Raw genomic sequence first — 12,955 nt, 5'->3', positions numbered from 1 at the left:
CCTTTAGTCAGGGTGATACAGGTAGTACATCCTTTAGTCAGGGTGATACAGGTACTACATGCTTTAGTCAGGGTGATACAGGTAGTACATCCTTTAGTCAGGGTGATACAGGTAGTACATGCTTTAGTCAGGGTGATACAGGTACTACATCCTTTAGTCAGGGTGATACAGGTACTACATCCTTTAGTCAGGGTGATACAGGTAGTACATGCTTTAGTCAGGGTGATACAGGTACAACATGCTTTAGTCAGGGTGATACAGGTACAACATGCTTTAGTCAGGGTGATACAGGTACAACATGCTTTAGTCAGGGTGATACAGGTAGTACATGCTTTAGTCAGGGTGATACGGGTAGTACATCCTTTAGTCAGGGTGATACGGGTAGTACATGCTTTAGTCAGGGTGATACGGGTAGTACATGCTTTAGTCAGGGTGATACAGGTAGTACATGCTTTAGTCAGGGTGATACAGGTAGTACATCCTTTAGTCAGGGTGATACAGGTACTACATCCTTTAGTCAGGGTGATACAGGTAGTACATCCTTTAGTCAGGGTGATACAGGTACAACATGCTTTAGTCAGGGTGATACAGGTACAACATGCTTTAGTCAGGGTGATACAGGTACAACATGCTTTAGTCAGGGTGATACAGGTACAACATCCTTTAGTCAGGGTGATACAGGTAGTACATCCTTTAGTCAGGGTGATACAGGTACAACATGCTTTAGTCAGGGTGATACAGGTACAACATGCTTTAGTCAGGGTGATACAGGTAGTACATCCTTTAGTCAGGGTGATACAGGTAGTACATGCTTCAGTCAGGGTGATACAGGTACTACATACTTCAGTCAGGGTGATACAGGTACTACATGCTTTACTCAGGGTGATACAGGTAGTACATCCTTTAGTCAGGGTGATACAGGTAGTACATCCTTTAGTCAGGGTGATACAGGTACAACATGCTTTACTCAGGGTGATACAGGTAGTACATCCTTTAGTCAGGGTGATACAGGTAGTACATCCTTTAGTCAGGGTGATACAGGTACTACATGCTTTAGTCAGGGTGATACAGGTACTACATGCTTTAGTCAGGGTGATACAGGTACTACATGCTTTAGTCAGGGTGATACAGGTAGTACATGCTTTAGTCAGGGTGATACAGGTACAACATGCTTTGGTCAGGGTGATACAGGTACAACATGCTTTAGTCAGGGTGATACAGGTACAACATGCTTTAGTCAGGGTGATACAGGTACAACATGCTTTAGTCAGGGTGATACAGGTAGTACATGCTTTAGTCAGGGTGATACGGGTAGTACATCCTTTAGTCAGGGTGATACGGGTAGTACATGCTTTAGTCAGGGTGATACGGGTAGTACATGCTTTAGTCAGGGTGATACAGGTAGTACATGCTTTAGTCAGGGTGATACGGGTACTACATACTTCAGTCAGGGTGATACAGGTAGTACATCCTTTAGTCAGGGTGATACAGGTACAACATGCTTTAGTCAGGGTGATACAGGTACAACATGCTTTAGTCAGGGTGATACAGGTAGTACATCCTTTAGTCAGGGTGATACAGGTACAACATGCTTTAGTCAGGGTGATACAGGTAGTACATGCTTTAGTCAGGGTGATACAGGTACTACATGCTTCAGTCAGGGTGATACAGGTAGTACATCCTTTAGTCAGGGTGATACAGGTACAACATGCTTTAGTCAGGGTGATACAGGTAGTACATCCTTTAGTCAGGGTGATACAGGTACTACATCCTTTAGTCAGGGAGATACAGGTAGTACATGCTTTAGTCAGGGTGATACGGGTAGTACATGCTTTAGTCAGGGTGATACAGGTAGTACATGCTTTAGTCAGGGTGATACGGGTACAACATGCTTTAGTCAGGGTGATACGGGTACTACATACTTCAGTCAGGGTGATACAGGTAGTACATCCTTTAGTCAGGGTGATACAGGTACAACATGCTTTAGTCAGGGTGATACAGGTACTACATGCTTTAGTCAGGGTGATACAGGTAGTACATCCTTTAGTCAGGGTGATACAGGTACAACATGCTTTAGTCAGGGTGATACAGGTAGTACATCCTTTAGTCAGGGTGATACAGGTACAACATGCTTTAGTCAGGGTGATACAGGTAGTACATGCTTTAGTCAGGGTGATACACGTACAACATCCTTTAGTCAGGGTGATACAGGTAGTACATCCTTTAGTCAGGGTGATACAGGTAGTACATCCTTTAGTCAGGGTGATACAGGTAGTACATGCTTTAGTCAGGGTGATACAGATAGTACATGCTTTAGTCAGGGTGATACAGGTAGTACATCCTTTAGTCAGGGTGATACAGGTACAACATGCTTTAGTCAGGGTGATACAGGTAGTACATGCTTTAGTCAGGGTGATACACGTACAACATCCTTTAGTCAGGGTGATACAGGTAGTACATCCTTTAGTCAGGGTGATACAGGTAGTACATCCTTTAGTCAGGGTGATACAGGTAGTACATGCTTTAGTCAGGGTGATACAGATAGTACATGCTTTAGTCAGGGTGATACAGGTAGTACATCCTTCAGTCAGGGTGATACAGGTAGTTCATGCTTTAGTCAGGGTGATACAGGTAGTACATGCTTTAGTCAGGGTGATACAGATAGTACATGCTTTAGTCAGGGTGATACAGGTAGTACATGCTTTAGTCAGGGTGATACAGATAGTACATGCTTTAGTCAGGGTGATACAGGTAGTACATCCTTCAGTCAGGGTGATACAGATAGTACATGCTTTAGTCAGGGTGATACAGGTAGTACATCCTTCAGTCAGGGTGATACAGGTAGTACATGCTTTAGTCAGGGTGATACAGATAGTACATGCTTTAGTCAGGGTGATACAGGTAGTACATCCTTCAGTCAGGGTGATACAGGTAGTACATGCTTCAGTGTAGTCCAGGAGGTATGATACCTGTGATCTGAAAGGGTAGGGGTATATAGGAATACCAAGGACTTCTGTCCATTTGTCCAGCCGCCCTTCCTTCCATGCGTAAACATTTGTGTGACCTATAACCATGATAACTTGAGAACCAATTCATTTCTTCTTTTCAAATGTAAGGAACACTTTCTATACTAGTAGGAGAGGTGAAGTGCAAAGTTTGATTTTGATTTGTGTAGTTTCTGAAAAAATATGAAGTCGGGGTTATCAGTGAGCCCCGCCCACTTCTTGCTACATGCCTCCATGGTCTTCTCCCTCATGTGTTTGTTGTTTAACACAGCACTCAGCAATATTCCAGCTATATGATGGTGGCTTGTAAATAATCGGGTCTGGACCAGACAATCCAGTGATTGACATCATGAGCATCGATCCATGCAAATGGCATACAGTGAGAAGCATCAACCAAGTCAGCGAGCCTGACCACCTGATCCTGTTAGTCGACTCTTACGACAAGCATTGATTGCTGGAGTACTATTCTACCCCAGAATCGACAGAGGTCGTATTCTAACAGAATGCAATACTATATCTGAATACTGTGTAAGATTTGTTTGTTTGTTGTTTAAAGCCGCACTCTAAATATTACAGCTGTATGATGGTGGTTTGTAAATAATCAAGTCTGGACCAGACAACCGAGTGATTGACATCATGAACATCAATCCACGCGATTGGGATACAATGACATGCTATCAACAAAATCACCAAGCCTGACCACCCAATCTGTTTAGCCTCCTCTTATGACAGTCAGGTAGCTGGGATCAGTATTCTTGCCTGGAATCCCCACGGGGCCTCCTCCCTCAAGCACCAGGTGTTTAGTGCAGTCTTGTACTTCCACCATCGTAAGGTAATGAACCTGTCCTAGAAGAAGCACTCAGCCGGACGTTCCAGATCGGGGTGGGCCTGGACGCTCAAGGGAGAGAGGTAGCACCAGTGCCAGGCAACGGGTGACAGTTACATCCAGTTACAACCAGTTACAACGACGTACTTGTGCCATCTCTCCCTCCACCTTCTGTTCTTTGACAGTTATTGAGTGAGTGAGTGAGTGAGTGAGTGAACGCTTTAACCACTAGGCTACCCGACCGCCCCGGACAGTTAGTAATGAAGGATGATGTATGGTCGCCTTGAATGATTAAAATAGTCAAGTCGGTCAAGAACAATTTCTTTCGTTCTATGGCCCACGCCTCCTCCTCCACCGTCTGCAGCCTTCTTTAACTGAAAAAATTTGATTGAGAATATGTTTATTTTGAGCATGTTTTTTTTTACGTATTTTTTTCAAGTGTTCTTTTTTCAGGAAATCAACCTTGTTTTATTTAAGTTTTACATTTTTACCTTTAAACCACAACATTATGTTAATGAAGAAAACCCTGTGCTGGCCTGATCTGATATGTCAATTATTGTAATCTAATCCCACTGTGTGTGTTTGTCTGTAGGAACAAGTACACCGTGGACAGTCTGCGATACCACAGCTACAAGAACGGCCAAGGCACCACCACGCCCCCTGACCACGCCCACAAGGTGGAGAGCTACTCTGTGACAGTCATCAGCACCGGGAAGGTGGTTGATATCGTCGAGTGCGGTGAACATGAGACACATCTAGACTCAGACGAAGGCATGAAGGTGGATGTGATTAGTGAACCAGATATTACATCAGAGCACGACAAGTTGGATGTGACTTCCAGCCCCGATCTGTCTCCGGACCAGGACTACTCCAGCTTCGTGCTGCCAAATGTTGTGCCATACCAAGACATGTTCCCTTATGGTGACCTCAGCCCGCAGGGGGGGTCACGTGACCCTCTCAAAGACGGTAAGGGAGTTGGCAGGAGTGAGAGTAGCGAGCCCATCCGTCCCACTGGACGGGTGTATGAGGTCGGGTATGTTAACCCAGCGTATGATGGTAATGACAGTCTAAAGGAAGGACGCTCACCAAAGAAGAAAAAAAAGAAACCTCGGATGTTTTTCAGTGATAGGAAGGCATCCAACAAACAAATGAAGTATTAGGAGAACTTGATGCAAACACTGAACTGAGCGGTTTGATATTGAGCTGTGTGGAGATCTTGTGCGGCATTACACAGGTGTACAGGCTAACGATGTACCTGTGTATTCAGGTGTACAGAGAGGCTAATGATGTACCTGTGTATACAGGTGTACAGGGAGAGGCTAACGATGTGCCTATGTATGGAGGTATACAGGGAGAGGCTAACGATGTACCTATGTATACAGGTGTACAGGGAGAGGCTAACGATGTACCTATGTATACAGGTGTACAGGGAGAGGCTAACGATGTACCTATGTATACAGGTGTACAGGGAGAGGCTAACGATGTACCTATGTATACAGGTGTACAGGGAGAGGCTAACGATGTACCTGTGTATACAGGTTTACAGGGAGAGGCTAACGATGTACCTATGTATACAGGTGTACAGGGAGAGGCTAACGATGTACCTGTGTATACAGGTTTACAGGGAGAGGCTAACGATGTACCTATGTATACAGGTTTACAGGGAGAGGCTAACGATGTACCTATGTATACAGGTGTACAGGGAGAGGCTAACGATGTACCTATGTATACAGGTTTACAGGGAGAGGCTAACGATGTACCTATGTATACAGGGAGAGGCTAACGATGTACCTGTGTATACAGGTGTACAGGGAGAGGCTAACGATGTACCTGTGTATGGAGGTATACAGGGAGAGGCTAACGATGTACCTGTGTATGGAGGTTTACAGGGAGAGGCCAACGATGTACCTATGTATACAGGTGTACAGGGAGAGGCTAACGATGTACCTATGTATACAGGGAGAGGCTAACGATGTACCTGTGTATACAGGTGTACAGAGAGGCTAACGATGTACCTATGTATACAGGTGTACAGGGAGAGGCTAACGATGTACCTGTGTATACAGGTTTACAGGGAGAGGCTAACGATGTACCTATGTATACAGGGAGAGGCTAACGATGTACCTGTGTATACAGGTGTACAGGGAGAGGCTAACGATGTACCTATGTATACAGGGAGAGGCTAACGATGTACCTGTGTATACAGGTGTATAGAGAGGCTAACGATGTACCTATGTATACAGGTGTACAGGGAGAGGCTAACGATGTACCTGTGTATACAGGTGTACAGGGAGAGGCTAACAATGTACCTATGTATACAGGGAGAGGCTAACGATGTACCTGTGTATACAGGTGTACAGAGAGGCTAACGATGTACCTATGTATACAGGTGTACAGGGAGAGGCTAACGATGTACCTGTGTATACAGGTTTACAGGGAGAGGCTAACGATGTACCTATGTATACAGGGAGAGGCTAACGATGTACCTGTGTATACAGGTGTACAGGGAGAGGCTAACGATGTACCTATGTATACAGGAAGAGGCTAACGATGTACCTGTGTATACAGGTGTACAGGGAGAGGCTAACGATGTACCTGTGTATACAGGTGTACAGGGAGAGGCTAACGATGTACCTATGTATACAGGGAGAGGCTAACGATGTACCTGTGTATACAGGTGTACAGGGAGAGGCTAACGATGTACCTATGTATACAGGGAGAGGCTAACGATGTACCTGTGTATACAGGTGTACAGAGAGGCTAACGATGTACCTATGTATACAGGTGTACAGGGAGAGGCTAACGATGTACCTGTGTATACAGGTTTACAGGGAGAGGCTAACGATGTACCTATGTATACAGGGAGAGGCTAACGATGTACCTGTGTATACAGGTGTACAGGGAGAGGCTAACGATGTACCTATGTATACAGGGAGAGGCTAACGATGTACCTGTGTATACAGGTGTACAGGGAGAGGCTAACGATGTACCTGTGTATACAGGTGTACAGGGAGAGGCTAATCATAACCTATATATCTGCAGGTCTATAATTACATATATTATATATTGCCACTGTACAGCGTTGTAAGCAAGAAATCCTGAAATATTTGGTTCCCAGATTTGAAGTGGGTAAGAAAGTTTTTTTCGGTTGATGCAGTATCCGAAGCCTGTACACATCCTCACCGTCGATTCAGCCATTCCTGAAGCTGATTCAGACTCTGTATCTTTCAGACTTTTTCATGTCTAGTCAGCACAGGTGTCTGTTGTACAATCTTGTGTCATTGCATCTAAATTTACAATATTTTTTAATATGAAAGTCTTCCACATTTGTTTTGTACAATTTACATATTCACCATTCTTCCAGAAATTATGAAACTTATTCTTAACTGTTTATAAAGTCTTCCAAGTTGATCCTGACAGGATCCATGTACACAGGATCTGTGTGTGAGATCTGGGTACAGGATCAGGTCAAGACAAGATCTATGTCTGTAGACAGGATCCGTGTGTGCGAGACCTTGGTACAGGATCAGGTCAAGACAAGATCTATGTCTGTAGACAGGATCCGTGTGTGCGAGACCTTGGTACAGTACCAGGTGAAGACAAGATCCATGTCTGTACACAGGATCCGTGTGTGCGAGACCTTGGTACAGGACCAGGTCAAGACAAGATCCATGTCTGTACACAGCATCCGTGTGTGCGACACCTTGGTACAGGACCAGGTCAAGACAAGATCCATGTCTGTAGACAGGATCCGTGTGTGCGAGACCTTGGTACAGGACCAGGTCAAGACAAGATCCATGTCTGTAGACAGGATCCGTGTGTGCGAGACCTTGGTACTGTATCTCTCCGCCTCATGGAGGGAACCCAGCCTTCGGCTGAGCAGCCTTCTCTTCTCTTGACCACACAAACTCAACTCGTAACTGTATTACGTTTATAGAATTTCTGTCATTGCACCATACATTCTACTGAAGTTACCACTGTAAGAGCAGCGCCAACATGACTGCCATAAGGATCTCGAGGATCAGTTTGTCTCCACTCTGTTTATGTTTACCGTTTCAGTATTATGAACTGTTTTTATTGACTATGTGTATTGATGTTATCCCCCTCCTAAGTGTCAGTGTCTCTGTGAATGACTGTATATATACAGAGTTATTTATTATGGAGTCTTGTTTGTATGTAACATCATGAAATAAAAACAATGTGTAAACCATCAAACCAGTCTGATTTTGTAGGTTATGACTAGGCTATTAACTGTGCATGCGTGAGTGAGTGAGTGAGTCCAGATTAATGCTGGTTTTGTAGTGCTCTTCCCCACCATGCCATAGTTTAACAAGGATATTATCCGTACAGAGACATTCTACTCCACCTCTTCCATCAAGTCTGCTGCAGAATACAAGGGACATCCTGGTTCATCAGGTCTGCTACAGAATACAAGGGACATCCTGGTCCATCAGGTCTGCTACAGAATACAAGGGACATCCTGGTCCATCAGGTCTGCTACAGAATACAAGGGACATCCTGGTCCATCAGGTCTGCTACAGAATACAAGGGACATCCTGGTTCATCAGGTCTGCTACAGAATACAAGGGACATCCTGGTTCATCAGGTCCATGTTGGGTGATTCCAGTTAAACGAGGGAGGCTGGTCTGCAGGTTGTGCTACATACTGCCATCATGACGTGCTCTCCTCTCAAAAGCAATAAGCAGGACAATAAGAACAAAACACCAAAGTTGGATTTAAATTTGTATTTTAATCCTTTAATACCCAAGCAGACATCACATATTCTCTCAGAATCACTCACAGTATACAGATGCTCATTTACATATGGTGGAGTTTGTACAAACATATCCGTGACCCACAGACGCTCTACATAAATAACCATGATCCACGGATCCTCTACATAAATATCTGTGATCATCAGATGTTCTCTATACATATATATCTGTGATTCACAGACACTCTACACAAATATCTGTGATCCACAGACACTTGACACATATATTGGTGATTCACTCACGCTCTACACAAATATCTGTGACCTAGGCATGTCCTACTTAAATATCTGTCTCAACTCTGTGCAGGAAGGAGCCAACACCCTGGGGTCATTCTAGCATACAAGAAAACACCCAAGTGTGATTCTCTCTGCTTGAGATAAAACTGAATATCAGAAAGCCAGGTTGAGGTCGGCATCATTAGGTTCCACCCTGGTCAGTATGACACACAACTGACAGCGAGTCAGTATGACACACAACTGGCAGCGAGTCAGCATGACACACAACTGGCAGCAAGTCAGTATGACACACAACTGGCAGCGAGTCAGTATGACACACAACTGGCAGCGAGTCAGTAGGACACACAACTGGCAGTGAGTCAGTAGGACACACAACTGGCAGCGAGTCAGTAGGACACACAACTGGCAGCGAGTCAGTAGGACACACAACTGGCAGTGAGTCAGTATGACACACAACTGGCAGCTAGTCAGTATGACACACAACTGGCAGCGAGTCAGTATGACACACAACTGACAGCGAGTCAGTATGACACACAACTGGCAGCGAGTCAGTCGGACACACAACTGGCAGCGAGTCAGTAGGACACACAACTGACAGCTAGTCAGTATGACTCACAACTGGCAGCGAGTCAGTCGGACACACTACACCGAGTCAGAGGCCTTTGATGACCGGGACAACCACAGTCCACATCCAAGATAAATATTAGTATCTAGTATCACACAGACAATGCATAGAGCATTAAAGCACCTCACGTTTGTCTGACTGCTCTTGAACAGGGCAGTGGTAACCAAGTCTGTGGTGACCACATCACTCATCCCGGGAGGGAGTAACTGCTCCATCTACAGGACAGAACTCAAAGCTAATACTGCCATAAATAACATAGGAATGACACAGAATGTGACAACTTGCAATAGATCTGGATCTTGTGTAGAAGACACACAAAAATTCCAACCCTTTCAGTTTAACACAACTGGCATCGCACATTACACCGTGGGCGGTCGAGCCAGGGTGAGAGATGCCGAGGTAACGCACCGCTAGGGGGTGAAGACGTGTTCTGCCATGTCTGTTGAGGTACAACAGGAGATGAGGATGTGGTATCCAGGTGTTTCTACAGGTAAGTACGGACCAGCATGACAATTGTGTGGAGGCTGTGCAATGCTCACACACAGACAGGGGGTTGGTCCTGCCTCATGTCACACAGAACTCCGTCTTCTACTGCTCCACAACACAGGGGGTTGGTCCTGCCTCATGTCACACAGAACTCCGTCTTCTACTGCTCCACAACACAGGGGGTTGGTCCTGCCTCATGTCACACAGAACTCTGTCTTCTACTGCTCCAAAACACAGGGGGTTGGTCCTGCCTCATGTCACACAGAACTCTGTCTTCTACTGCTCCACAACACAGGGGGTTGGTCCTGCCTCATGTCACACACAACTCCGTCTTCTACTGCTCCACAACACAGGTGGTAGCAAGCACCTCAGTGGGTCCCAGGTAGTTCTGCATGACCAGTGGAGTGAATTACTTTCCCTCTAATACTGTCCCAGCATAACACTCTTATCTGCTAGGTTAATGTAGCCATGTTGGGGAGATCATTAAATGCTTTGAAAGGCTTGAATGATAGTGAATCAACAACATACTGTAGACACTACTCGTACACACAAGCTCGGATCTCAATGTAGAATAATAACAGGAGGAAAAGGCTCAGATCTTGCTCTAAAAACAAACTTTTTACATGGTTATTTTTGTGCTTAATTTGCCTACCATGTTTAAAGCAGTATTTAACATATCGTCTCCATGCAAGATGCTGTTTTATATATGCAGTAATGTTACGATAGTAGTACAAGTTTCCAGTTGGATTATTTGGCACATCTTTTTCTTATGACTATTTCTCACTACATCTCTCCCAAACCATGCTACTTGCAGCTAGCTAGGAATATAAATACTGATGAGAAACTACAGAAAAACAAGAAAATGAACAGAAGATAAACAGCAGTGGTCCAAACTACACACACTCACACACCACACACACTCTTACTCATCAAATTTGATAATCTGACAAACAAAATAAATCCCTATAATGAGAATCATCAATATCATTGGATGATAAAAAGGATATGGAATAAAAATGCCTTTCCTAAAAAGATCATGTGAAATGGATATACTCTGATTGGCCAAACTATTGATTATTTCTGAACAGAAGCGCAATGATAGTGTGGTGTAAGCATTGCTCTGCACTCGTCCCGTGTAGAATCGCTGCTGTTGTGTTGTGGGTGTAGCTGACATCGGTCACCACAGTATTGCCCCAGTCCCCAGAGAGTAGGTTCCAAGCAGGAGAAACACACAGAAATAAATAGACAGCTGCAACAGCTGGTAAAAAACATAGAAAACTTCAAACACAATCATCGACGGCACTGATATGATTAAATTAAATAGGGGCACATTATGTTGACACGGGAGTGATGGAAGCATCACTTGTCTAGGACGTCTACACCTCCCTCCACCCTGGGAGGGAGGCTTTCTAAATGTACACTATATACAGGGTCCATGTGGCACACAGTGTCATACATACATGTGTCATACATGTGTCCCCATCACAGCCAAGAGGACTCACCTGATGTAGTTAGGTGTGTAGGTTTATTTACGGAGGCCATACCTTCTCAAACCTGCTACAGCGTATCCCCCTGACTCACGACAGCCAGGGGGAGCTGGCACAGCACTGTCTTACATGCTGTGTGAGGAGGTAGTCCCACCCTAGTTTGTACATTTATATCAATCCTTGCAGAATATGTAACACTTGTCATTGCACAAAGTACTAGAAGCCATGTGTGGAGCTGTTTCAGTTGGCCAGAATACCAGCAGCTGTGAGAACATGACTAAGGTCAACTGACTCCAGACACAGCTTTGCTTGAAGAAACATGACTTAAATAAACTGTTGGTTCTCTGACAGCCTGAAGGAACCGTACGACGACAGATGGTTCCGGTCCATGGTGACTGGCATGAAAGCCCACATCATGGCTGAACACAGTAATGCCCCGTGGATCAACTCTTCATAAATGCAGGGGCAAATATATAACATGATTTCCATTTAATTGTGACTCGTCCTTCTCGGCACAAAGGTGAGAACATTTTTCAACATTCCATGTGTCCGATATTATGGTCACTGAATCCACGTCTGAGTTGGCAGGTGTGTAGATGGGAGCCATCTTGCTGTGAACCTGGTGCAGGAGTACCATGAGATCCATGTCTAGTTTAAGTGGAAGCCTTTCTCCTTGGTGGCATCCAACAGTCTTTCTCGTAGGATGCACTCCGAGGAGTACTCGGGGAGCTTCAGGTAGTGGACACAGGTGTTCACAGAGGGGTAGCTGCTGTCATTGCCGTCCACCTTGCGCACAACCGTCAGTCGAGGATGGAGGTTAGCGAGGCCACCTGGTGGCAGTGAGGAGCAACCGGTGGTGAACTGAAGGAACGCTTTACGTTCATCCGCTGTTAGGCCAAGCAGGACGATGACCAACCTCTGGAAGCCCGGACTGGAAGCAAAAACAAGGCAGCGTTACTTTTCAGAAGCTTTGTGAAAATATTGATGAATTCTGTCCAGTTGCGAGTGAATAACTGGTACTGACTTGAGGATGTAGCAAGAAGTATAGAAGAGGATGAGAGAGCATAGGAGAGGATGGGAGAGCATAGGAGAGGATGGGAGAAGATGGGAGAGCATAGGAGAACATGTGAGAGCATAGGAGAGGATGGGAGAGCATAGGAGAACATGTGAGAGCATTGGAGAACATGTGAGAGCATAGGAGAGGATGGGAGAGCAAAGAAGAAGATGGGAGAGCATAGAAGAGGATGGGAGAGCATAGGAGAACATGTGAGAGCATAGGAGAGGATGGGAGAGCAAAGAAGAAGATGGGAGAGCATAGAAGAGGATGGGAGAGCATAGAAGAGGATGGGAGAGCATAGGAGAGGATAGAAGAACATACAGCAGGATGGGAGAGCATAGAAGAGGATGGGAGAGCAAAGGAGAGGATGGGAGAGCATAGGAGAACATGGGAGAGCATAGGAGAACATGGGAGAGCAAAGGAGAGGATGGGAGAGCATAGGAGAACATGGGAGAGCA

At 45.1% G+C, this 12,955-nt stretch overlaps 2 protein-coding genes and 1 long non-coding RNA gene across 16 annotated transcripts in view; 1 reads left to right on the top strand and 2 right to left on the bottom strand.

The window, feature by feature from the left end:
- Positions 1-6,696, top strand: part of LOC124125386 — an 85,769-nt gene extending 79,073 nt beyond the window's left edge. For 4 of the 8 annotated variants that reach the window (XM_048388492.1, XM_048388494.1, XM_048388495.1 and 1 more), the window contains exon 5: positions 4,424-5,939. In XM_048388492.1, the coding sequence (XP_048244449.1) occupies positions 4,424-4,991 (568 nt within the window). In that variant the 3' untranslated portion in view covers positions 4,992-5,939. Of the gene's footprint in view, positions 1-4,423; positions 5,940-6,407 lie in introns of those variants that run through there. The other 4 variants (XR_007219228.1, XR_007219227.1, XR_007219225.1 and 1 more) reach the window with 4 other exon arrangements.
- Positions 6,236-7,112, bottom strand: LOC125376740. Its single transcript, XR_007219229.1, has 3 exons — positions 6,822-7,112; positions 6,388-6,751; positions 6,236-6,356 (listed from the first exon to the last, which is right to left on the bottom strand). It is a non-coding gene; the product is annotated as an uncharacterized LOC125376740 (long non-coding RNA).
- Positions 7,113-8,561: 1,449 nt separating this feature from the next.
- The window catches only part of LOC124125385 (E3 ubiquitin-protein ligase HECTD1-like), a 100,827-nt gene continuing 96,433 nt past the window's right edge, over positions 8,562-12,955 (bottom strand). For all 7 annotated transcript variants that reach the window (XM_048388473.1, XM_048388476.1, XM_048388474.1 and 4 more), the window contains one exon: positions 8,562-12,371. In XM_048388473.1, coding sequence (XP_048244430.1) covers positions 12,089-12,371 — 283 coding nt within the window. In that variant the 3' untranslated portion in view covers positions 8,562-12,088. The remainder of the gene's footprint in view (positions 12,372-12,955) is intronic.

The sequence above is a fragment of the Haliotis rufescens genome, unplaced genomic scaffold, assembly GCF_023055435.1.
Source record: "Haliotis rufescens isolate VD_foot unplaced genomic scaffold, xgHalRufe1.0.p SCAF_72, whole genome shotgun sequence".
Lineage (NCBI taxonomy): Eukaryota > Metazoa > Mollusca > Gastropoda > Lepetellida > Haliotidae > Haliotis > Haliotis rufescens.
The sequence above is the reverse complement of the archived record's forward strand: the minus strand, read 5'-3'. Positions and strand labels throughout refer to the sequence as shown.